This window comes from Tachyglossus aculeatus, chromosome 17 (genome assembly GCF_015852505.1).
Source record: "Tachyglossus aculeatus isolate mTacAcu1 chromosome 17, mTacAcu1.pri, whole genome shotgun sequence".
Classification (NCBI taxonomy): Eukaryota; Metazoa; Chordata; class Mammalia; order Monotremata; family Tachyglossidae; genus Tachyglossus; species Tachyglossus aculeatus.
In genome coordinates this window covers 59,366,777-59,385,165 of record NC_052082.1, presented here as the reverse complement: position 1 = coordinate 59,385,165, position 18,389 = coordinate 59,366,777, and the positions used below count along the sequence as shown (strand labels likewise).

The 18,389-nt window shown below is 52.4% G+C and overlaps 1 protein-coding gene across 1 annotated transcript in view; it reads right to left on the bottom strand.

Annotated features, from left to right (window-relative positions):
- The window catches only part of AUTS2 (activator of transcription and developmental regulator AUTS2), a 171,753-nt gene that overhangs the window by 126,434 nt on the left and 26,930 nt on the right, over positions 1-18,389 (bottom strand). The window contains exon 2 of the mRNA XM_038758859.1: positions 10,601-10,837. Within this exon, the coding sequence (XP_038614787.1) occupies positions 10,601-10,837 (237 nt within the window). The remainder of the gene's footprint in view (positions 1-10,600; positions 10,838-18,389) is intronic.

Below are 18,389 nucleotides of genomic sequence, written 5' to 3'. Positions count from 1 at the left end.
GCCATCCGCTGAGGGCGAGGAGGGACTCCTTCTGCTCCCAGGCTCTTGGGAGACAGGAACAACTGACCCCTTCTTTCCAGTGGCCAGGCTGGGCACTGGCTGACCCCTTCTGCCCAGTGGCCAGGCTGGGTGCCAGCATCATGGAGGCTCGGGGGATGGTAGATTTATTTTCAATTAAACATCAGGTACTGCAACACCACCCTCCCCTCCCACCACGCACCTCTCCCACTGCCACACACACACACACCACCACCACCACCACCACCACCATGGGCCCGCAGCCTCAGCCTGGTCCAGCCCAGCCCAACCTGCCCGCTGACCCCTAGTCGGACGCCAACCCTCATCCCCGCTCCCCCAGATCGGCTGCCACAACCCAGAAAGCCGGGCGTCTGGCCCAGGGCATGGTGGGGGAGACTCCGGGAGGGTCGGTGGGCAGGTGGTCCGGCCCGGAGGGTCGGTGGGCAGGTGGGCTGCGGGCGACTTACCTTCCCCGCCGACCTGAACCTGACACAGAACCAACTGGATTGGATCATCGTTCGCCACCGGGTCTGGACGGACGGACGGACGGACGGATGGATAGACAGATAGGCAGGCGGGGGGGGAGAGCCAGGCAGCGGGGGAGCCGGAGGGTGCCTGCCTCCCTCTCCTTCTCTTCCTCCTCCGGTTCCCCGGCTCGCTGCTGCTCCAGCTCCTGAAAACTCACACTCCTCCTCCCAGCTCTCTGCTGCTGGCAACCGTCCACCCAACTGTCCATCTGTCTGTCTAGCCAAGCTCTCCCCCCGCCCCCGGTTCCCCCGGGATCTCCAGCTCTCCAGCTGCATAGCACATGTCCAAGCAGACATATGAACACACACTCTCTCTCTTTCTCTCTCTCTTTCCCCTGCCCCCAGGATAAGCTCCCGAGGAGATTAATGGATTGCCACGGAGGCCTCTGTCCCCCGCCTGGATTAACCCCTGCCTGCTGCTCTGACAAGGCCCCCTGTGGGGAGAGACCACAGCGCTAACCCCTGGGCCCCCAAGGTGGGCAAGGAGCCCCTGCAGAACATTACGGTGGTTCAAAATAACTCGGCACCTTAAGTCCCGAGCGAGCATGCCCTGGAGCCCCCGCAGCAAAGATGTCAACTCCAACCCTGTGCCTGTCCCCTGAAACCAGAGACAGATGATAACTGCCAGGCACGGGTAGACCTCTCCCCACCCCAACACTTCCCCAGAGTCCCCAAGCCCCCAGAGGCTACGAATGGGCTCCCAGCATCCTGACTTGGCAGCGCGAGTCCTCACTTCCACCCGCTGTGGGTGGGGGAGAAGCAGTCCATTTCCTCCGTGCCAATTTTGGCTGCCGACCCCCCGTGTACCTGCTCATCGGTGCCATCAAGGCCCCCGGCTCCCCGTGGCAGGCAAAGGGCCAGGAGTCGTAAGCATACTCCATGTCATTGTGTGCACAAACTAAGCATGTACACCTCAAACACCATCCAACTCTCCAAACAGTGTAGACTAGTGGATGGAGCAGGGGCCTGGGAGTAAGAGGACCTGGCTTCTAATCTCAGCTCTGCGACTTGTCTGCTGTGTGACCTTAGGCAAGTCACTTCACTTCTCTGGGCCTCAGTTACCTCATCTGTCAAATGGGGATTAAGACTGTGAGCTCCCATGTGGGATAGGAACTGTGTCCAAACCAATTTGCTTGAATCTAACCCAGCACTTTGTACAGTGCCTGGCACATAGTAAGTACTTAACAAATACCACAATTATTATTATTATTATTATTATTATTATTATCTCTAAACCAACCAACCATCCATCCAAACAACTATCTAACCGTAGAACCAATCACCCACCTCAAGAATCAAGGATCCAACAATCCAACCCACTAAGCCACCCAAACAACCAGCAATCTACTAATTAACCAATCAACCATCCAGTCACCCAGACTACCATCCATCTCCACGTGTTTTGTTTTGTTGTCCGTCTCCCCCATCTAGGCTGTTGGGTAGGGACCGTCTCTATATGTTGCCAACTTGTACTTCCCAAGCGCTTAGTACAGTGCTCTGCACACAGTAAGCATTCAATAAATATGATTGAATGAATGAATGACTCTCACCAAACATCCATCCAACCACCAATTTACGAATAAACCATCCAACCAACCAACCAGTTACCCTACCAAACGACCGGCCAATCAATCACCCTGCCAAATGGCCAACCATTTAATCACTGAACACACCAACCAAATATCCATCCAACCTAAGAACCACTTCATTCAATCATACTTATCAAGCGCTTACTGTGTGCAGAGCACTGTACTAATCACTTGGGAGACTACAACCATCCAACCAAGCAGCCATGCAATCACATGGCCAGTTAACCACCAATCAACCATCCAGTCACCCAACAACAAACAACCATCTGACCACCAACTATTCAACCAATCACCCAGACCACAACCACCGGTGGAATCTACAGTGTGATTACCACATTCTCAAGCAATCCCTATCATGACCAGAAAAACTAAATGACCTGAGGTCTGGTCTGGCTTGGCCCAGCACGGGGGCTTGCACATCCACCCCGGCACGTCCCCACAGATACACCGACATATGCACAAAAACACGTGTGCCAACGGGCACCCACACAGCTATCCGGCTCACCGTGTCCTCTGCAAGTCCAGCCAGTTCTCTGAGTGGGTCTGCCCCAGAAACCACGGTCCAAACCCCAGGAATATTCCCTTTAAGGAGAGGTTCTGTCTGTGGGTATGAGTTTTCTCACAGCATCCAGAGCACCGCTTGCCCGGCGGTGGGGAGGATCCAACACGGGGACCGGTGGGCGGCATGGTGGGAGCGGGGGCATGCCCAGTGGCCCCGGAGACAGGGACCCCGGGCCCCTCCGGTCCCCAGTATCTGCACCCCCAGACACAGCCTTCTCAGAATTGGGGGAGAAGAGTCGCCCCCCCACCCCGGCCCACTTCACCCACCCAGGGCTATGCCAAAACCTGGACCGATGTGCCGTGTCTGCTTATTGTATTGTACTCTCCCAGGTGCTCAGTACAGTGCTCTGCACATGGTAAGCGCTCAATAAATACGATTAACCGACTGTGTCCCTGAATCGCTGCGGTGTGGGCAGGCGGCGTCAGAGGCCCACAGAGCTACTGGGGGCAGGAAGACAGTGTGGTGGACCATCAACCTCCCACCTACCCAGCAGAGGTGGGAGAAGCAGCGCGGCCTATCAATCAATCCATCAATTGTATTTATTGAGCGCTTACTGTGTGCAGAGCACTGGACTAAGCGCTTGGGAAGTACAAGTTGGCAACATATAGAGACAGTCCCTACCCAACAGTGGGCTCACAGTCTAGAAGGGGGAGACAGAGAACAAAACCAAACTTATTAACAAAATAAAATAAATAGAATAGATATGTACAAGTAAAATAAATAGAGTAATAAATATGTACAAACATATAAGAGACCTGAGTTCTAATCCTGGCTCTGCCACATGTCTGCTGTGTGACCTTGGGCATATCACTTCACTTCTCCAGGCCTCAGTTTCTTCATCTGTAAAATGAGGATTCAATCCTACTCCCTCCTACTTAGCCTGTGAGCCCCATGTGGGGCAGGACTGTGTCCAACCTGATTGACTTATATTTGCTCCAGTGCTTAGAACAATGCTTCGCACGTAGTAAGCACTTAACAAGTACCATAATTATTACCTTCATCATGAGGCCCTCAAGATGACTGCATGCAGAGCACTGTACTGGGCACCTCCTGTGGGCAGAGTGCTGTGCTGGGAGCTATAACTATTACTCACTAGCTCATCACACGCGGGCTGACCCACGTAGAGGCCTGGCACCTGCAAGTCAGGAGACACGGCAGCCTGGCCCACGTGGAAGGTTGGCACAAGTGAGAAGCAGCATGGCTCACTGGAAAGAGCACGGGCTTTGGAGTCAGAGGTCATGGGTTCAAACCCCGCTCCGCCACATCTGCTGTGTGACCTTGGGCAAGTCACTTAACTTCTCTGAGCCTCAGTTACCTCATCTGTAAAATGGGGATTAAGACTGTGAGCCCCGCATGGGACAACCTGATCATCTTGTATTCCCCCCCCAGCGCTTAGAACAGTGTTTTGAACATAGTAAGCGCTTAATAAATGCCATTATTATTATTATTATTATTATTATTATGACCTGACAAGGAAGCAGTGTGCACACTGCTTCCTGGGAGCTAATCTGCAGAGGGAGCCAGAGTCTCACAAAGCAGCAGAAGTGGGAACAAAACTCCTGGAAAAGCCAAGCCCTTCCATCATCCATCACCCAGGAAGGAGCCCTGGGCCACAGCCCCAGACCACAGCCTCGAGTCGGAAACCCTGGAAAAGGCCCGAGAGGGATCGTTGGCCGCAGCAAAAGCTGTCACGGGTCGCGAGCGATACTGAACCTGTCCCCCCCACGAACTCTTCCCGAACACTTGGATCCTAATGCTAACCTTCTCGCTGTGCCTTCATCTCGTCCATCTCGCCGCTGACAATTTGCCCACGTCCTGCCTCTGGCTTGGAATTCTCTCCCTCCTAATATCTGACAATGAATCTCCCTGCCTTCAAAGCCTTATTGAAGGTCCATCTCCTCCAGGAGGCTTTCCCTGATTAAGCCCTCATTTCCTCTTTTTCCACTCCCTTCTACATCACCCTGACCTGCTCCCTTTATTCACCACCCACCTCCCTCACCCCCACAGCACTTACGTACTTGTCCATAATTTATTTATTTCTATTAATGTCTGTCTCCCCCTCTAGACTGTAAGCTCCTTGTCGGCCGGGAATGTGTCTGTTATACTGTTGTGTTGCTCGCTATTACAAGTTAAGGAACAGAGCAAAAAGATGGGCCTAGATTTGAATGTCAAGAAAACAAAGATCATGGCTCAGTGGAAAGGGCACGGGCTTTGGAGTCGGAGGTCATGGGTTCAAATTCCGGCTCCGCCAGTTGTCAGCTGTGTGACTTTGGGCAAGCCATTTAACTTCTCTGTGCCTCGTTACCTCATCTGTAAAATGGGGATTAAGATTGTGAGCCCCCCGTGGGACAACCTGATCGCCTTGTATCCCCCCAGCGCTTAGAACAGTGCTTTGCACATAGTAAGAGCTTAACAAATACCATCATTATCATCATCATCATTTGTAGTGGATGGAGAGAAGATTGAAATAGTTGACCATTATTCTCTCCTGGGACTGATAATCAATAACAAAGGAACCAGTAGCCAAGGAATACACCAAAGATTAATGTTAGGAAGACTTGCTATGAAGAGCCTGAAAAAGTCATGAAATGGGCTGATGTAACAACTGCCACAAAAATACAAATTGTCAGTTCTATGGTGTTTCCAATGACAGTGTATGGATCCAAAAGTGTACAGTGAAAAAACAGGATAGAAAGAACATCAATTCTTTTGAAATGTGGTGTTGGAGAAGACTTTTGTGAATACCATGGACTGACCGAAAAACAAACAAATGGATTTTAGAGCAAATTAAGCCAAAGCGGTCTTTGGAAGTCCAAATAACTCGACTTATATTAGCATATTTTGGACAAATAATCAGAAGGACTAATTCTCTGGAGAAGACACTAACGCTAGGAAAAGTCCAGGGAAAACGTGGAAGAGGCAGCCCGGCAGGTAGATGGACAGAGACCATAACAGTGATTATGTAAGAACCATTAGAAAGGTTGTGGATTATGGCAGAGGACAGGACGTTCTGGAGAAAGTACATCCATGGAGTCGCTATGAATTGGAAACAACTCGACGGCACTTAATAAGTCTCCCAAGTGCTTAGTACAGTGCCCTACACAGTAAACACTCAATAAATACGATTGATTGATGGATTCCAAGTAACATCCTGTTGGGCATGGCCTCTGGACAACATCCTCGTGGGAATGGACCCCGGCTAACATCCTGATGGGAACAGACCTTGGCCAACATCCCAGTGGGAATAGACCCTAGATCCCGGCAAACATCCCAGTGGGAACAGACCCCAGACCACAAACCACAAACAACATCCTCATAGAAATGGACCCCTGATAACATCCCAGCAGGATTGGACCCCAGATCCCAGACAACATCTCAGCAGGAACAGATCCCGGATGAGTCCTGGCAAAAACAGATCTCGGATCCCAATCGGACATCCTAGTGGGAACAACCCTGGATGCCAACCAACATCCCATAGGGAACAGACCCCAGATCACAATCAACATTCCAACGGGAAAGGTCCGCGGACAACATCCTGTGGAAACGGCCCATGGATCCTGAACAACCTCCCGGTGGGAACGGACCCCAGCCAACACCCCAGTGAGATGAACCCTGGATCATGACAAACAACTGGGGAAGCAGCGTGGCTAGTGGAAAGAGCCTGGGCTTGGGAGTCAGAGGTTGTAGGTTCTAATCCCGCTCCACCACTTATCAGCTGTGTGACTTTGGGCGAGTCACTTAATTTCTCAGTGCCTCAGTTACCTCATCTGTAAAATGGGGATTAAGACTGTGAGCCCCTTGTGGGATAACCTGATTACCTTCTATCTACCCCAGCACTTAGAATGGTGCTTGGCACACAGTAAGCGCTTAACAAATACTATTATTATCATTATTATTATTATCTGGCATGAACAGGGCTTGCACCACAAATAACTTTCCTGTGTTAATGGACCCTGGATCCTGAGCAATATTCCATCAGAAATGATCCCTAGATCTTGACCTGTGCCCTGGATGGAATGGGCCCTGGATTCCAAGCAACATCCTAGTGGGAACGAATCCTGGATCCCAAGCAACAACCTGGTAGGAACAAATCCTGGATTCTAAACAAGACCCCTTTGGGAACGAACACCATACCCCAGCCAACATCCAAGAAGGAACAGATGCCAGATCCCGGCAAACATCCCTGTAGGAATGGACCCAGGACCCCAATTGACATTACGGTGGGATCGGACCACGGACCACAGACAGCATTCCCATAGGAATGGACCTGGATCCCCAACAACATCCCCAAGGGAATGGACCCCGGCCCCCAGCAAACTTCCTCGTGGGAATGGGCCTTCGGCCCTGACCAACATGCAAGCAGGAATAGACCACAGACCCTGGACAACATCTTGGCAGAAAAGGACCCTGGATCCCAAGCAACATCTTGATGGGATGGGACCCTGGTCCCCAGCAAACATCCCGGGCAAGAACAGCCAGCGACCCTGGTCACATGATCACACCCTGACAAGAACAGATCTCAGATGACGACCTAGGAGTCCCAGGTTCTGACCGACATTCCGGTGGGAACGGACCCAGGACACCAACCATCCCAGCGAGAATGTGGAGAAAGGCCTTGCCTGGATGCATAGCAAGGCGATCATAGCTCCTCCTCGGGACCCATCCCCACTGAGCAGAAACTCCAAGCACCCTTGTTCCAGAGGGAGGCACACACTCCTGGAGACCAGCACAGCTGGCTTAAGGGCTGGGAGATGGCCCAGCTTGGCCAGGAGCTGGACAACCAGCACCAACATGTCAGACGCAAGCCTGGCTTGGAGCTCTGGGTCCAACAGGAAAGAAGTGGATTCCCAGGGTGTCGTCTCCTCCCCGAGCCAGGGAGAGACTCCAGTTAAGGTTCCGGGGCCCAGTGTCCAGTGGGAGGTGGTGAGTCTGAGGAAGTCTGGCCAAGGTCAATGGAAACCCATGTACCTGAGGATATCCCGCCAATTCCAACAGCACAAAGGAGCCAGACTACCTGAGGAGTTCCAGCCAAGTCCAACAGCCAATGGGAACCTGTGTATCTGAGGATTTACTGCCAACTCCAACAGCAGATGGGTGTCCAGGTACCTGAGGATGTCCGGCCAAGCCCTTCAGCAAATGAGAGCCGGTGTAACTGAAGATATCCGGCCATGGTCAATGGCCATTGGGAGCTTGTGTATTTGAGGATATCCAACCAAGTCCAATGGCCAACGGGATCCACGTACTTGAGGATGCCCGGCCAAGTCCGGGAGCCAAAAAGAGCCTGTGTATCTCAGGATATCTGGCCAAGTCCAACAGCAAATGGGAGCCTGCCATGTTTCAGGTTGTTGGGCCAAGCCCAACACCAATGGGAGCCGGTCTATCTGAAGATGTCCAGTCAAGTCCAATGACCAATAAGAACCTGTGCATATGAGGATAATTGGCCAAGTCCACCGGCCAAAGGGAGCCTGCGTGTCTAAGGACGTTGGGCCAAAATCCGCCAGCTAATGGAAAACAGTGTATCTGACTATGTCCAGCCAAGTCCTATGGCCAATGGGAACCCATGTATCTGAGGATATCTGGCCAAGGCCAGGAGCCAATGGGATCCAGGGTACCTGAAGATGTCCAGTCATGTCCAACAGCCAAAGGGTGCCAGTATACCTGAAGATGTCCAGTCATGTCCAACAGCCAAAGACTGCCTGTATATCTGAGGATGCGTGGCCAAGTCCAAGGGCCAATGGGAGCCCGTGTGTCTGAGAATGTTGGGCCAAGCCCACCGGCCAGTGAGAGCCTGCGTACCAGAGACTGCTGGCTGGTTCACGTCTGTGCAGGATCGGCCCCAGTGCTCCCAGGGAAAGGCGAGCCGGTCGTGTCCAGCAGGCAGCACAAACCACAGGGGGCTCTCAGACTGCAGTCCGGTGCAGTCGGGCCGGTGGGAACCCGAAGGTTTTGGCTTGCATGGTGAAGATACAGGTGAAGGGTGCCCACCACCCGGTACGGGGGTCAGGGCAGGTCGGCTAGGATCAGGATGGGGTCAGGCTGGGCAGGGTCAGGGGAGGCAGGGAATACTTCCTGCAGGCTTAAAGCCGACAAAAGAAGCTTGGGCCCGTGCCGTTCACTGTGCTCCCAGACGGCTTACTCTGACTGGTTGCCATCCGCCCGGGCTCTCCTGGCTCCTCAGCAGGGGCGTCAGGCACTTCAGGGACCCCGGTACAGGTGCGCTGACCACACCTGCGGCGGGGAGCTGTCCGCGCACATGGAGCAGGGAGGGACGGCGACGCCATGCCCAAACTTTCCGAAAGTGTAGGCGGCGGCCGTCCAACACCAGTCGGGGGACGTCCGGGGCCAGGGGTCGGCCAGCCACCACCCTTGCGCGTCCGTGCCCCCGCCCCCAAAGGCTGGTCGGCAAGCAGTGCTCTGGCGCCGGGGCACCCAGCTAGCTCTTCCCCAACTCTGCCGTGACGGTCGAGCTGAGAGCCGCCTCCTCGGGCCAACAGCAGTCACTAAGGTCCGGCTGCAGAGGCCGGGGCCTCAGCCGGACTATCTTCCCACATCCCACTCCAGCCATTCTTGCCCGCTTCCCCAAAGTGCCAGCCTTTGTTAGTGGAATCTCCTTGTCTCCCCGTCCCCATGGATGCAGGCCTGTACTCGCTCCACCCCCAGAGACGCCTAGCCTGTCCCCGCGGACTCAGGTCTTTACATGGGCCTGGCCTCCACCCCAAATGGGGGCCCAACCATTAGTGCCCTATCATGGCCAAAGGCGAGTCTCCTTACTCACTGGGCTGCACTCTCCTCTCTCTTGACCCCTTGCCCACATTCTCCCCTGGGCCTGGAACTCGCCCCGCCCCTTCATATAAGACAGACCAGCACTCTTCCCACCTTCCTCTAGATTGTCAGCTCCTTGTGGGGAGGGACAGGGTCTACCAACTCTGTTCTATTGTACTCACCCAAGCACTTAGTACAGTGCTCTGCACACACTAAGTGTTCAATAAATACCACTGATTGATTCAAACCACTCCTAAAATCACATCTCCTCCAGAAAGCCTTCCCTGACTACCCTCATCTCCCCTTCCTACTCTTCCTCCCTGCTCCGTCACCTCTGCACTTGGGTCTGTACCCCCTAAGCACTTTGTTACTTACGCCACCTCCATCCTCACAGCATTTACTCACATCCTCACAGACATGGCATGCCCTAGTGGCAAAAACACAGGCTATGGAGTCAGGGGACCTGAATTCTAATCCCGGCTCTGCCACTTGTCTGCTGTGTGATCTTGGGTAAGTCACTTAACTTCTCTGTACCTCATTTACCTTACCTGAAAAATGGGGACTAAGACTGCAAGCCCCATGTGGGCCAGGGACTGCCTCCAACCTCATTACCTTGTATCTACCCCAGTGCTTAGAAAAGTGCTTCCCATATAGTAAGTGCTTCACCAATACCATTATTATTATTACGTCCATATTCCTTAAATTCTGCTCCTTCCCCTGATAATTTATTTGTACTGCCCGCCTCCCTTGATAAACCGTAAGTTCCATGAGGGCAGGGGTCTTGTCTATCCACTCTACTGTATTTTTCTCAAGTGCTTAGTACAGTGTTCTGCACCTAGTAAGTGCTCAATAAATACAACTGATCGACCGATTGGGTGCAGGGCCGCCAGCCAAACGCTCTACATGGTGGGGGAGAAAAGCAGGAGGGAGAAAAGGTGGGTGGGAGACGGAGATGGGGAGGAAGGAGGGAAGGTGGGGGAGAAAAGCAGGAGGGGGAGGAGGGAGAGGAGGTGGGTGGGAGGTGGAGAGGAAGGAGGGAAGAGGAAAGGGGGAGAGAAGAGAGGAGGAGGGAGGGAAAATGAGAAGGAAAATGCAGGGGAGTCCCTTCCCAATCCCCCGGCCCACGGGGCGCATCCCCCCACCTGTCTCAGCCCCCTCGGGGGCCTCCTCCTTCTCCTCTTCCCGGGCCGCCGGCAGAGGCCACGGCTGTTCTCCCGGTCCGAGCCACGGGGCCGCAGTGACTGCAGAGTCTTCCCTGGGTGATAGGCCGGCCCGATGCCGATGCCGACGCTGAGGGCCTGGGCCTCCCGCTTCTTCTTGGCCAAGGGATTCTGGGGCTTCTCCCCCAGCTCCCGAGGAGACTTCAGCGATGAGTCCCTCTGTAGGGGAAAAAGATGGGGTGCGGGGGGCGAGGGAGAGAGACAGAGAGAGAGCTTTTGATCACATGGGTGCTAGGGTCACGGGGACAATGAAAGACGTAGAGGAGATCGGGGACAGAGGGGTAAGAGGGGAAGAAGGGGAGGAGAGTAGCAGGGAGAAGAGGGGGAAATGATCTTTCTGCACTCGGGGCTTCGACACGAAGGTCAGCAAGGTGGTGGTAAGCATCTGTGGCCAGACCAGACTATGGCTGGCCAGACCGGACTATGGCTGAGGGATGATGGCTCTCCTCTGGACGCAGGGCCCGATCTTCCACTGGGAGCATGGGGGTGGGGGTGGGGGGATCAGGGCTGGGGACGGGTTAAAGCGAACTGGGAGTGGATAGGCTGTGAAGAGCCGGCAGTCCAGAATGCTGCCTTTTCTGCACCAATAAGAAGTCCGTGGATCTACCCAGCAGTTGGTACAGTGCCTGGCACTTAGTAAGCGCTTAACAAATACCATAAAAAAAAAGTCCCACAGGGCCTCATCCTCAGCCAGCACCCCTGGCCATGCAGCTATGGGCTCCGGGCCCGACCAGACCAGATCAGAGTGTGGCCAATGACCCAGCACCAGCTCTAATGACCGCCTCCTCCAAGGCCCCACCCTGCCTGATCTCCCCCAACCCCAACTTGAATCCCCCCACCCACACTATGCCATCCCCTGGCTTCCCCCCTCCAACTCCCCTCCCCTTCTCCCTCTTCTCCCCAGTCTCCCTCCACTCTCTCCCTCCCTTCTCCCTTCCCTCTCTCCGCCCCCAGAGTTCCTTCTCCCTCCCCTCTTTCATTCATTCATTCAATCAATTGTATTCATTTAACTCTTACTGTGTGCAGAGCACTGAACTAAGTGCTTGGGAAAGTACAGTACAACAATAAACAGTGACATTCCCTACCCATAACAGGCTTATAGTCTACAGGGCAGAAGACAGACATCAATATAAATAAATAAAATTACAGATATGTATAATTGCTGTGGGGCTGGGAGAAAGGAAGAGCAAAGGGAGCAAGTCAGAGTGACGCAAAAGGTAGTGGGAGATGAGGAAAAGTGGGGCTTAGTCTGGGAAGGCCTCTTGGAGGAGATGTGCCTTTGATAAGGCTTTGAAGTGGGGGAGAATAACTGTCTCTGGAACTTGAGAAGGGAGGGCGTCTCAGGCCAGAGACAGGACGTGGGCTAGGGGTTGGCAGTGAGATAGGCGAGATGCAGGCACAGTGAGGAGGTTAGCACTAGAGGAGCAAAGTGTGCGAGCTGGGTTGTAGAAGGAGAGAACCGAGGTAGGAGGGGGCAAGGTGAAAGAGTGTTTTAAAGCCAATGGTGAGGAGTTTTTGTTTGATACAGATGTGGATGGGCAACTACTGGAGTTTTCTGAGGAGAGGGGTGATGTGTCCTGAACTTTTCTGTACAAAATGATCCGGGTAGCAGAGTGAAGTATGGACTGGATTGGGGAGAGATAGGAGGCTGGGAGGTCAGCAAGGAGGCTAATCCAGGTGGGATAAGATGAGTGACTGTATTCAGGTAGCAGCAGTTTGGATGGAGAGGAAAGGGTGGATTTTAGCGGTGTTGTGAAGGAGGGACTGACAGGACTTGGTGACAGAATGAATATGTGGGTTGAATGACAGAGAAGAGTCAAGGAGAACACCAAGGTTACGGGCTTGTGAGACAGGAAGGATGGTGGTGCCATCTACGGTGATGGGAAAGTCAGGGAGAGGGCAGGGCTTGGATGGGAAGGTAACAATAACCTCTGTCTTGGTCATGTAAAATTTGAGGTGACAGGAGGACATCCAAGTAGGGATGTCTTGAAGGCAGGAGAAGATGTGAGACTGGAGAGAGGGAGAGAGATCAGGGCTGGAGATGTAGATTTGGGTATCATCCGTATAGAGGCGGTAGTTGAAGCCATGGGAGCGAATGAGTTCTCCAAGGTAATGAGTGTAGATGGAGAATAGAAGGGGATCGAGAACTGAACCTTGAGGGACCCCCACAGTTAGGGAGTGGGAGGCAGAGAAGGAGACCACGAAGGAGACTGGGAATGAACGACTTCCCCTCTCTTCCCCTTCTCCCTTCCTTTCCCCCCTCCCTCTGTTCCCGCCCCCTCCCTTTCAGTTGAGCTTGGGCACGCGCACACATACACATAAACTCACATACATACACAGCGCTATTTGTGAGGCAGCTTTATGCGTTCTTAGTCGTAGATTAATGAACGTAATTACCCCGCATTGTGGCCGTGAATGCTGAAAAATGGTAATTTATAGAGTGCTGTAAAGTGCGAAGGAGGTTTTATGTCCGTAAACTGCTTAGCCATAATCTAATGCGTTTGTACACAAGCAGCTGGCCGCACCCGTGGTGTGTGGGGGGGCTCTGCCGGCCCCAGCCTCCACAGACACAGATGATCCTCGTGTCTTCTACGTGACGCCTAATGCCATATAAAAATACTGAGATATTACACAACTACCCGGACTGTACCATGTAGAGCTGAATTATAGCTACAGAAAACTCCATCTCCTGCACTTACAATGATTGAGGCCCAAAGCTGGCTCCTTAGGCAAGGCCATTCATTTGAGTTATTGTCTTCTCCTGAGCGCTCAGTACAGTACTCTGCACATAGTAAGCACTCAATAAATACCACTGACTGATTGATATAGCCAGGGCTGTTCTGTATGACTAAGCTGAAAGCTGACCACGCATGGCGTAGTGGATGGAGCACAGGCCTGAGAGTCTGAAGGACATGGATTCTAATCCCGGCTCCACCACTTGTCTGCTGCGTGACCTTGGGCAAGTCGCTTCACTTCTCTGTGCCTCAGCTACTTCACCTGCAAAATGGGGATTGAGACTGTGAGCCCTTAGTACAGTACCTGGCAATGAGTAAGTGCTTCACAAACACCACAATTATTATCATCATTATTATTATTATTAAGTCCCCATTTGCCTCTCCCCAGTCACACCCCCCATTAGCCTCTGGAGGACCCAAGTTGTGGTTGTGTCCTGGGGTCAAAGGTTTAAACATAAATATGAAGGTTTTTACCTCAAAGCCTTTATATTTATATTCATGTCTGTCTCCCCTTCTAGGCTGACAGCTCATTGTGGGCAGGGAGCGGGTCTTCCTATCCTGTTGTATTGTACGCTCCCAAGGGCTTAGTTCAGTGCTCTGCACAGAGTAAGTACTCAATAAATACAACTGGTTGATTAAGACTGTGGGATAGGTGCCTTCCCCCCTTCTGTCTCCCCTACTTCCAGCCTCCCTCCCTCCCTTCCTCCCAACCTCCTCCACCTCCAGCCTTCCTCTCTCCCTCCCAGCCTCCTTCCCTCTACCTCCTTCACTCTTTCCCAGCCTCCCTCCCAGCCTCCCCAACTCCAGTCCAGCTGTCAAACCGTGGGGATCAAAGATGTTGCTACCTGCTTTCTGTATATATATATATATATATATATATATATATATATATATACCTGTATATATGTATATATGTTTGTACATATTTATTACTCTATTTATTTATTTATTTCACTTGTACATATCTATTCTATTTATTTTATTTTGTTAGGATGCTTGGTTTTGTTCTCTGTCTCCCCCTTTTAGACTGTGAGCCCACTGTTGGGTAGGGACTGTCTCTATATGTTGCCAACTTGTACTTCCAAAGTGCTTAGTACAGTGCTCTGCACACAGTAAGCGCTCAATAAATACGATTGATGATGATGATGATGATCCTCTCCACCACCAGACAGAGGGCTTTGCCGCCTCCTCAGGACCGGCCTCATGGGCAAGGACAGTGACTCAAGGCCAGTCCAGCCAAGCAGCAGGGAGAAGAGACTCAGGCCAGAGTCCCGGCTGTGGCTGGGATGGAGGAGAAATGGTGGGACCCTCTGGGGACCCCACACGGGACCTGGATGCGAGCAGTGCGGGAGGGACGGCTGTCCGGCACTGATCCTCCCCCGGCTGGCCCTCCCTGAAGGCCCAGAATCCCACATCTCCATGCGGGCATCCCCCAGCCTCCACCCCGCCACCGCCTGCCCTCACCCTGCGGCCTTTCCAGGGGAAGAGAGAGGGAGCACCCCCTGGCCCGGCAGAGCCCCCTTTCTGGGACAGACACTTCTCCCTGCCTGCTCATCATTCACTGGCAGCTGCCCATGAAGAAGCCGGGATCAGGCGGATCTGTAAGGGCTCGGAGAGGGTGGAGCCTGGCACAGGGGCATCGGTGACTTCCCGCATACAGAGAAAACTCACCTTGAGCGAAAACGTCTCATCCTCGGCTGCCAGGCCTTCTTTCAGCTAACTCCCTCCTATCTTACCCTGCTGATATCCCACCACGACCCAGCCTGCACACTCCACTCCCCTACTGCCAACCTCCTCACTATAGCTCGATTTTTTTAGTGGTGTTTGTTAAGCACTTACCAAGTGCCAGGCCAACCTTCTTGCAGTACCTCGATTTTTTTTACGGTATTTGTTAAGCGCTTACCACGTGCCAAGCGCTGGATCGATATAAGTTAATCGGGTTGGACATGGTCCCTGTCCCACATAAGGCTAATAACATCAATCCCCATTTAACAGATGAGGCACCTGAGGCACAAAGGAAGGGAAACGACTTGCCCAAGGTCATATGGCAGGTAACTGGCCAGGCCGAGGTTAGAACCAGGGTCCTTTTGACTGCCAGTTCTATGCTCCATCAACTAGGCCACTCTGTTTCTCTCAATCCTGTCTATCTTGTCTGTGACCCCTTAACCACATCCTTCCTCTGGCCTGGAACTCCCTTCCCTTCGCACCCAAAAGACCAGCCCTCCTCACCTTCGAAGTCCGCCTAAAATCACAGCTCCTCCAAGAAACCTTCCCTGACTAACCTCTCATCTCCCCACCCAACCACCCCTTCAAGCTGCACCTACATTTTCACTTCCTCCTACTTGCAATTGGCTTGTAGCGTCCGCATCTCCAGCTAGACTGTAAGCTCCTTGAGGGCAGGAAGCAGAGTGATGTAGTGGATAGAGCGCAGGCCTGGGAGTTAATAATAATAATAATAATGATGGCATTTATTAAGCACTTACTATGTGCAAAGCACTGTTCTAAGCGCTGGGGAGGTTACAAGGCGATCAGGTTGTTCCACAGAGGGCTCACATTATTAATCCCCATTTTACAGATGAGGTAACTGAGGCCCAGAGAAGTTAAGTGACTTGCCCAAAGTCACACAGCTGACAATTGGCGGAGCTGGGATTTGAACCCATGCCCTCTGACTCCAAAGCCCATGCTCTTTCCACTGAGCCACGCTGCTTCTCTGAGTTAGAGGGACCTGGGTTCAAATCCTGGCACTGCCACTTATCTGCTGTGTGACCTTAGGCAAGTCACGTCACTTCACTGAGCTTCAGTTACCTCAGCTGCAAAATGGGGACGAAGACTGTGAGCTCCATGTGGGATGGACTCTGTCTGACCCAATTACCTTGTATTTACCCCATTGCTTAGTACAGTGCCTGGCATGCAGTAAGCGTTTAAAAAAAACCACAATTATTAACATCATCTTGTCCACCAACTCTATAGTATTGGACTCTATGAATGGCTTTTACCGTCCCCTTCTCCCGGGGCCCAGCCCGGTCCAAGGGGAGGGGGGCAATGAAAGAGACAGGGTGCGGGACAGTGCAGGACGTGTCTGTCACTTACGTACATATCTGTAATTTATTTATTCATATTAATTATATTAATGTCTCTCTCCCCCTCTGTACCATCAGCTCATTGTGGGCAGGGAATGTGTCTGTTTATTGTTATATTGTATTATATATTATTATTATTATATATTATTATATTTCCCCCCTTTTAGACTGTGAGCCCACTGTTGGGTAGGGACTGTCTCTATATGTTGCCAATTCGTACTTCCCAAGCGCTTAGTACAGTGCTCTGCATGCAGTAAGTGCTCAATAAATACGATTGATGATGATATTGTACTCTCCCAAGCACTTAGCATAGTGCTTTGCACACAGTAAGTGCTCCATAAATACAACAGACTGAACGGCCGTTGGAGTTCTGTTCCCACACCCGACCAATCGCCATGCCTGACAGTGGCCATCACCAAGGTCTCTCCTCAGCCTGCCGTGTGCCCTGCTCTTATCAGATTCTAACTCTGTCCCCAAACCCCGGACACCCGATCCCGGCTTCACGCGTGCTCAGCCGGGGATCCCTAAGAACCACGAGTGCTTCAGCTAGCCAAATATTATGCTTCTGCCTCGTAAATATTTCCATTTAAATGCAGATTTTGACCTTCTTTTCTCTCTGAAATATTAATGCATATATACACCTATCTGACTCATCCTTATGGGGGTTGGAGACTGGGTGGGGGGGAGGGGGCTCCCCGCAGGCCAGTGCAGCCCCCATGTCCCTCGCCCTGACCCTGGCACATCCCCACTCTCCCTCTGGGTTGGAAGGACCTCCAAGTGACACAGCTCTGCCCTTTGCAGATGCTTCCCCAAGACCCCACCTCTCAGGGGGCAACTGCTCCCCAAGCCCCTACCCTTTAAGGCACAATTGCTCCCTAAGCCCCCATCCCTCCAGGAGCAACTGCCCTCCAAACCCTCAAAGAGCTTTCAATCAAATGGAGGAGACAAAGTAATTTTCAGATCAATCACAGGAAGAAGTGTTCAAATAGTGTGGCGTGTAAACTGATAAGTACAAAAATGGGATGACAGGCAGCTTAGCCTAGTGGACAGAGCACAGGCCTAAGAGTCAGAAGAACCTGCGTTCTCATTCCGGCTCTGCCACTTATCTGCTGTGTGACCTTGGGCAAGTCACTTCTCTGTGCCTCATTTACCTCATCTGTAAAATGGGGATTAAGACTGTGAGCCCCACGTGGGACAACCTGATCACCTTGTAACCTCCCCAGTTTCTTAGAACAGTGCTTTGCACATAGTCAGCACTTACTAAATGCCATCATTATTATTATTATTATTTAACAAACACCATTAAAAAAAAGTTGTGAGTGCAAAAGTGCTGAGGTAAAAGGTGAATGGGATGGAGACAGAAGAAATACTAATCAGGAAAAGCCTCATGGAGGAGGTGGGCTCTGAAGGAGGGGAGACTGGTGGTCTGCTGTATAATAATGATGGCATTTGTTCAGCACTTACTATATGCAAAACTCTGTTCTGTATGTGGAGCGGGAGGGAGTTCCAAGCAGCAGGGAGGACTTGGGCAAGGGGTTGGCCGGGGGAGAGATTAAAGTGAGGCACAGCAAGTAGGCTGGTATTAGAGGAGTGAAGCGTGTGAGCTGGGGTGCAGTGGGAAAGGAGCAAGGATAGGTAGGAGGCTGGGGGACAGCGGGGGAGCTGGGTGAATGACGCACACATGGAAGGGCAACCTTTGGGAGGGTTTGAGAGTGGCAGGGAGACCGGTGCAGTCGGGGCACCAGAACACAATCGCTTTGCCTTCCAACCACCGCCACTGCTGCCAGAGGCCACGTAATCCAGAAAGGAACACCAGTGTCTCAGTGCACGCCCTTCACCCCAGCCCCCAGCCTGGTCTCCTGCCCCATCGCCGGGCTCACAGACCAGAAGACACCT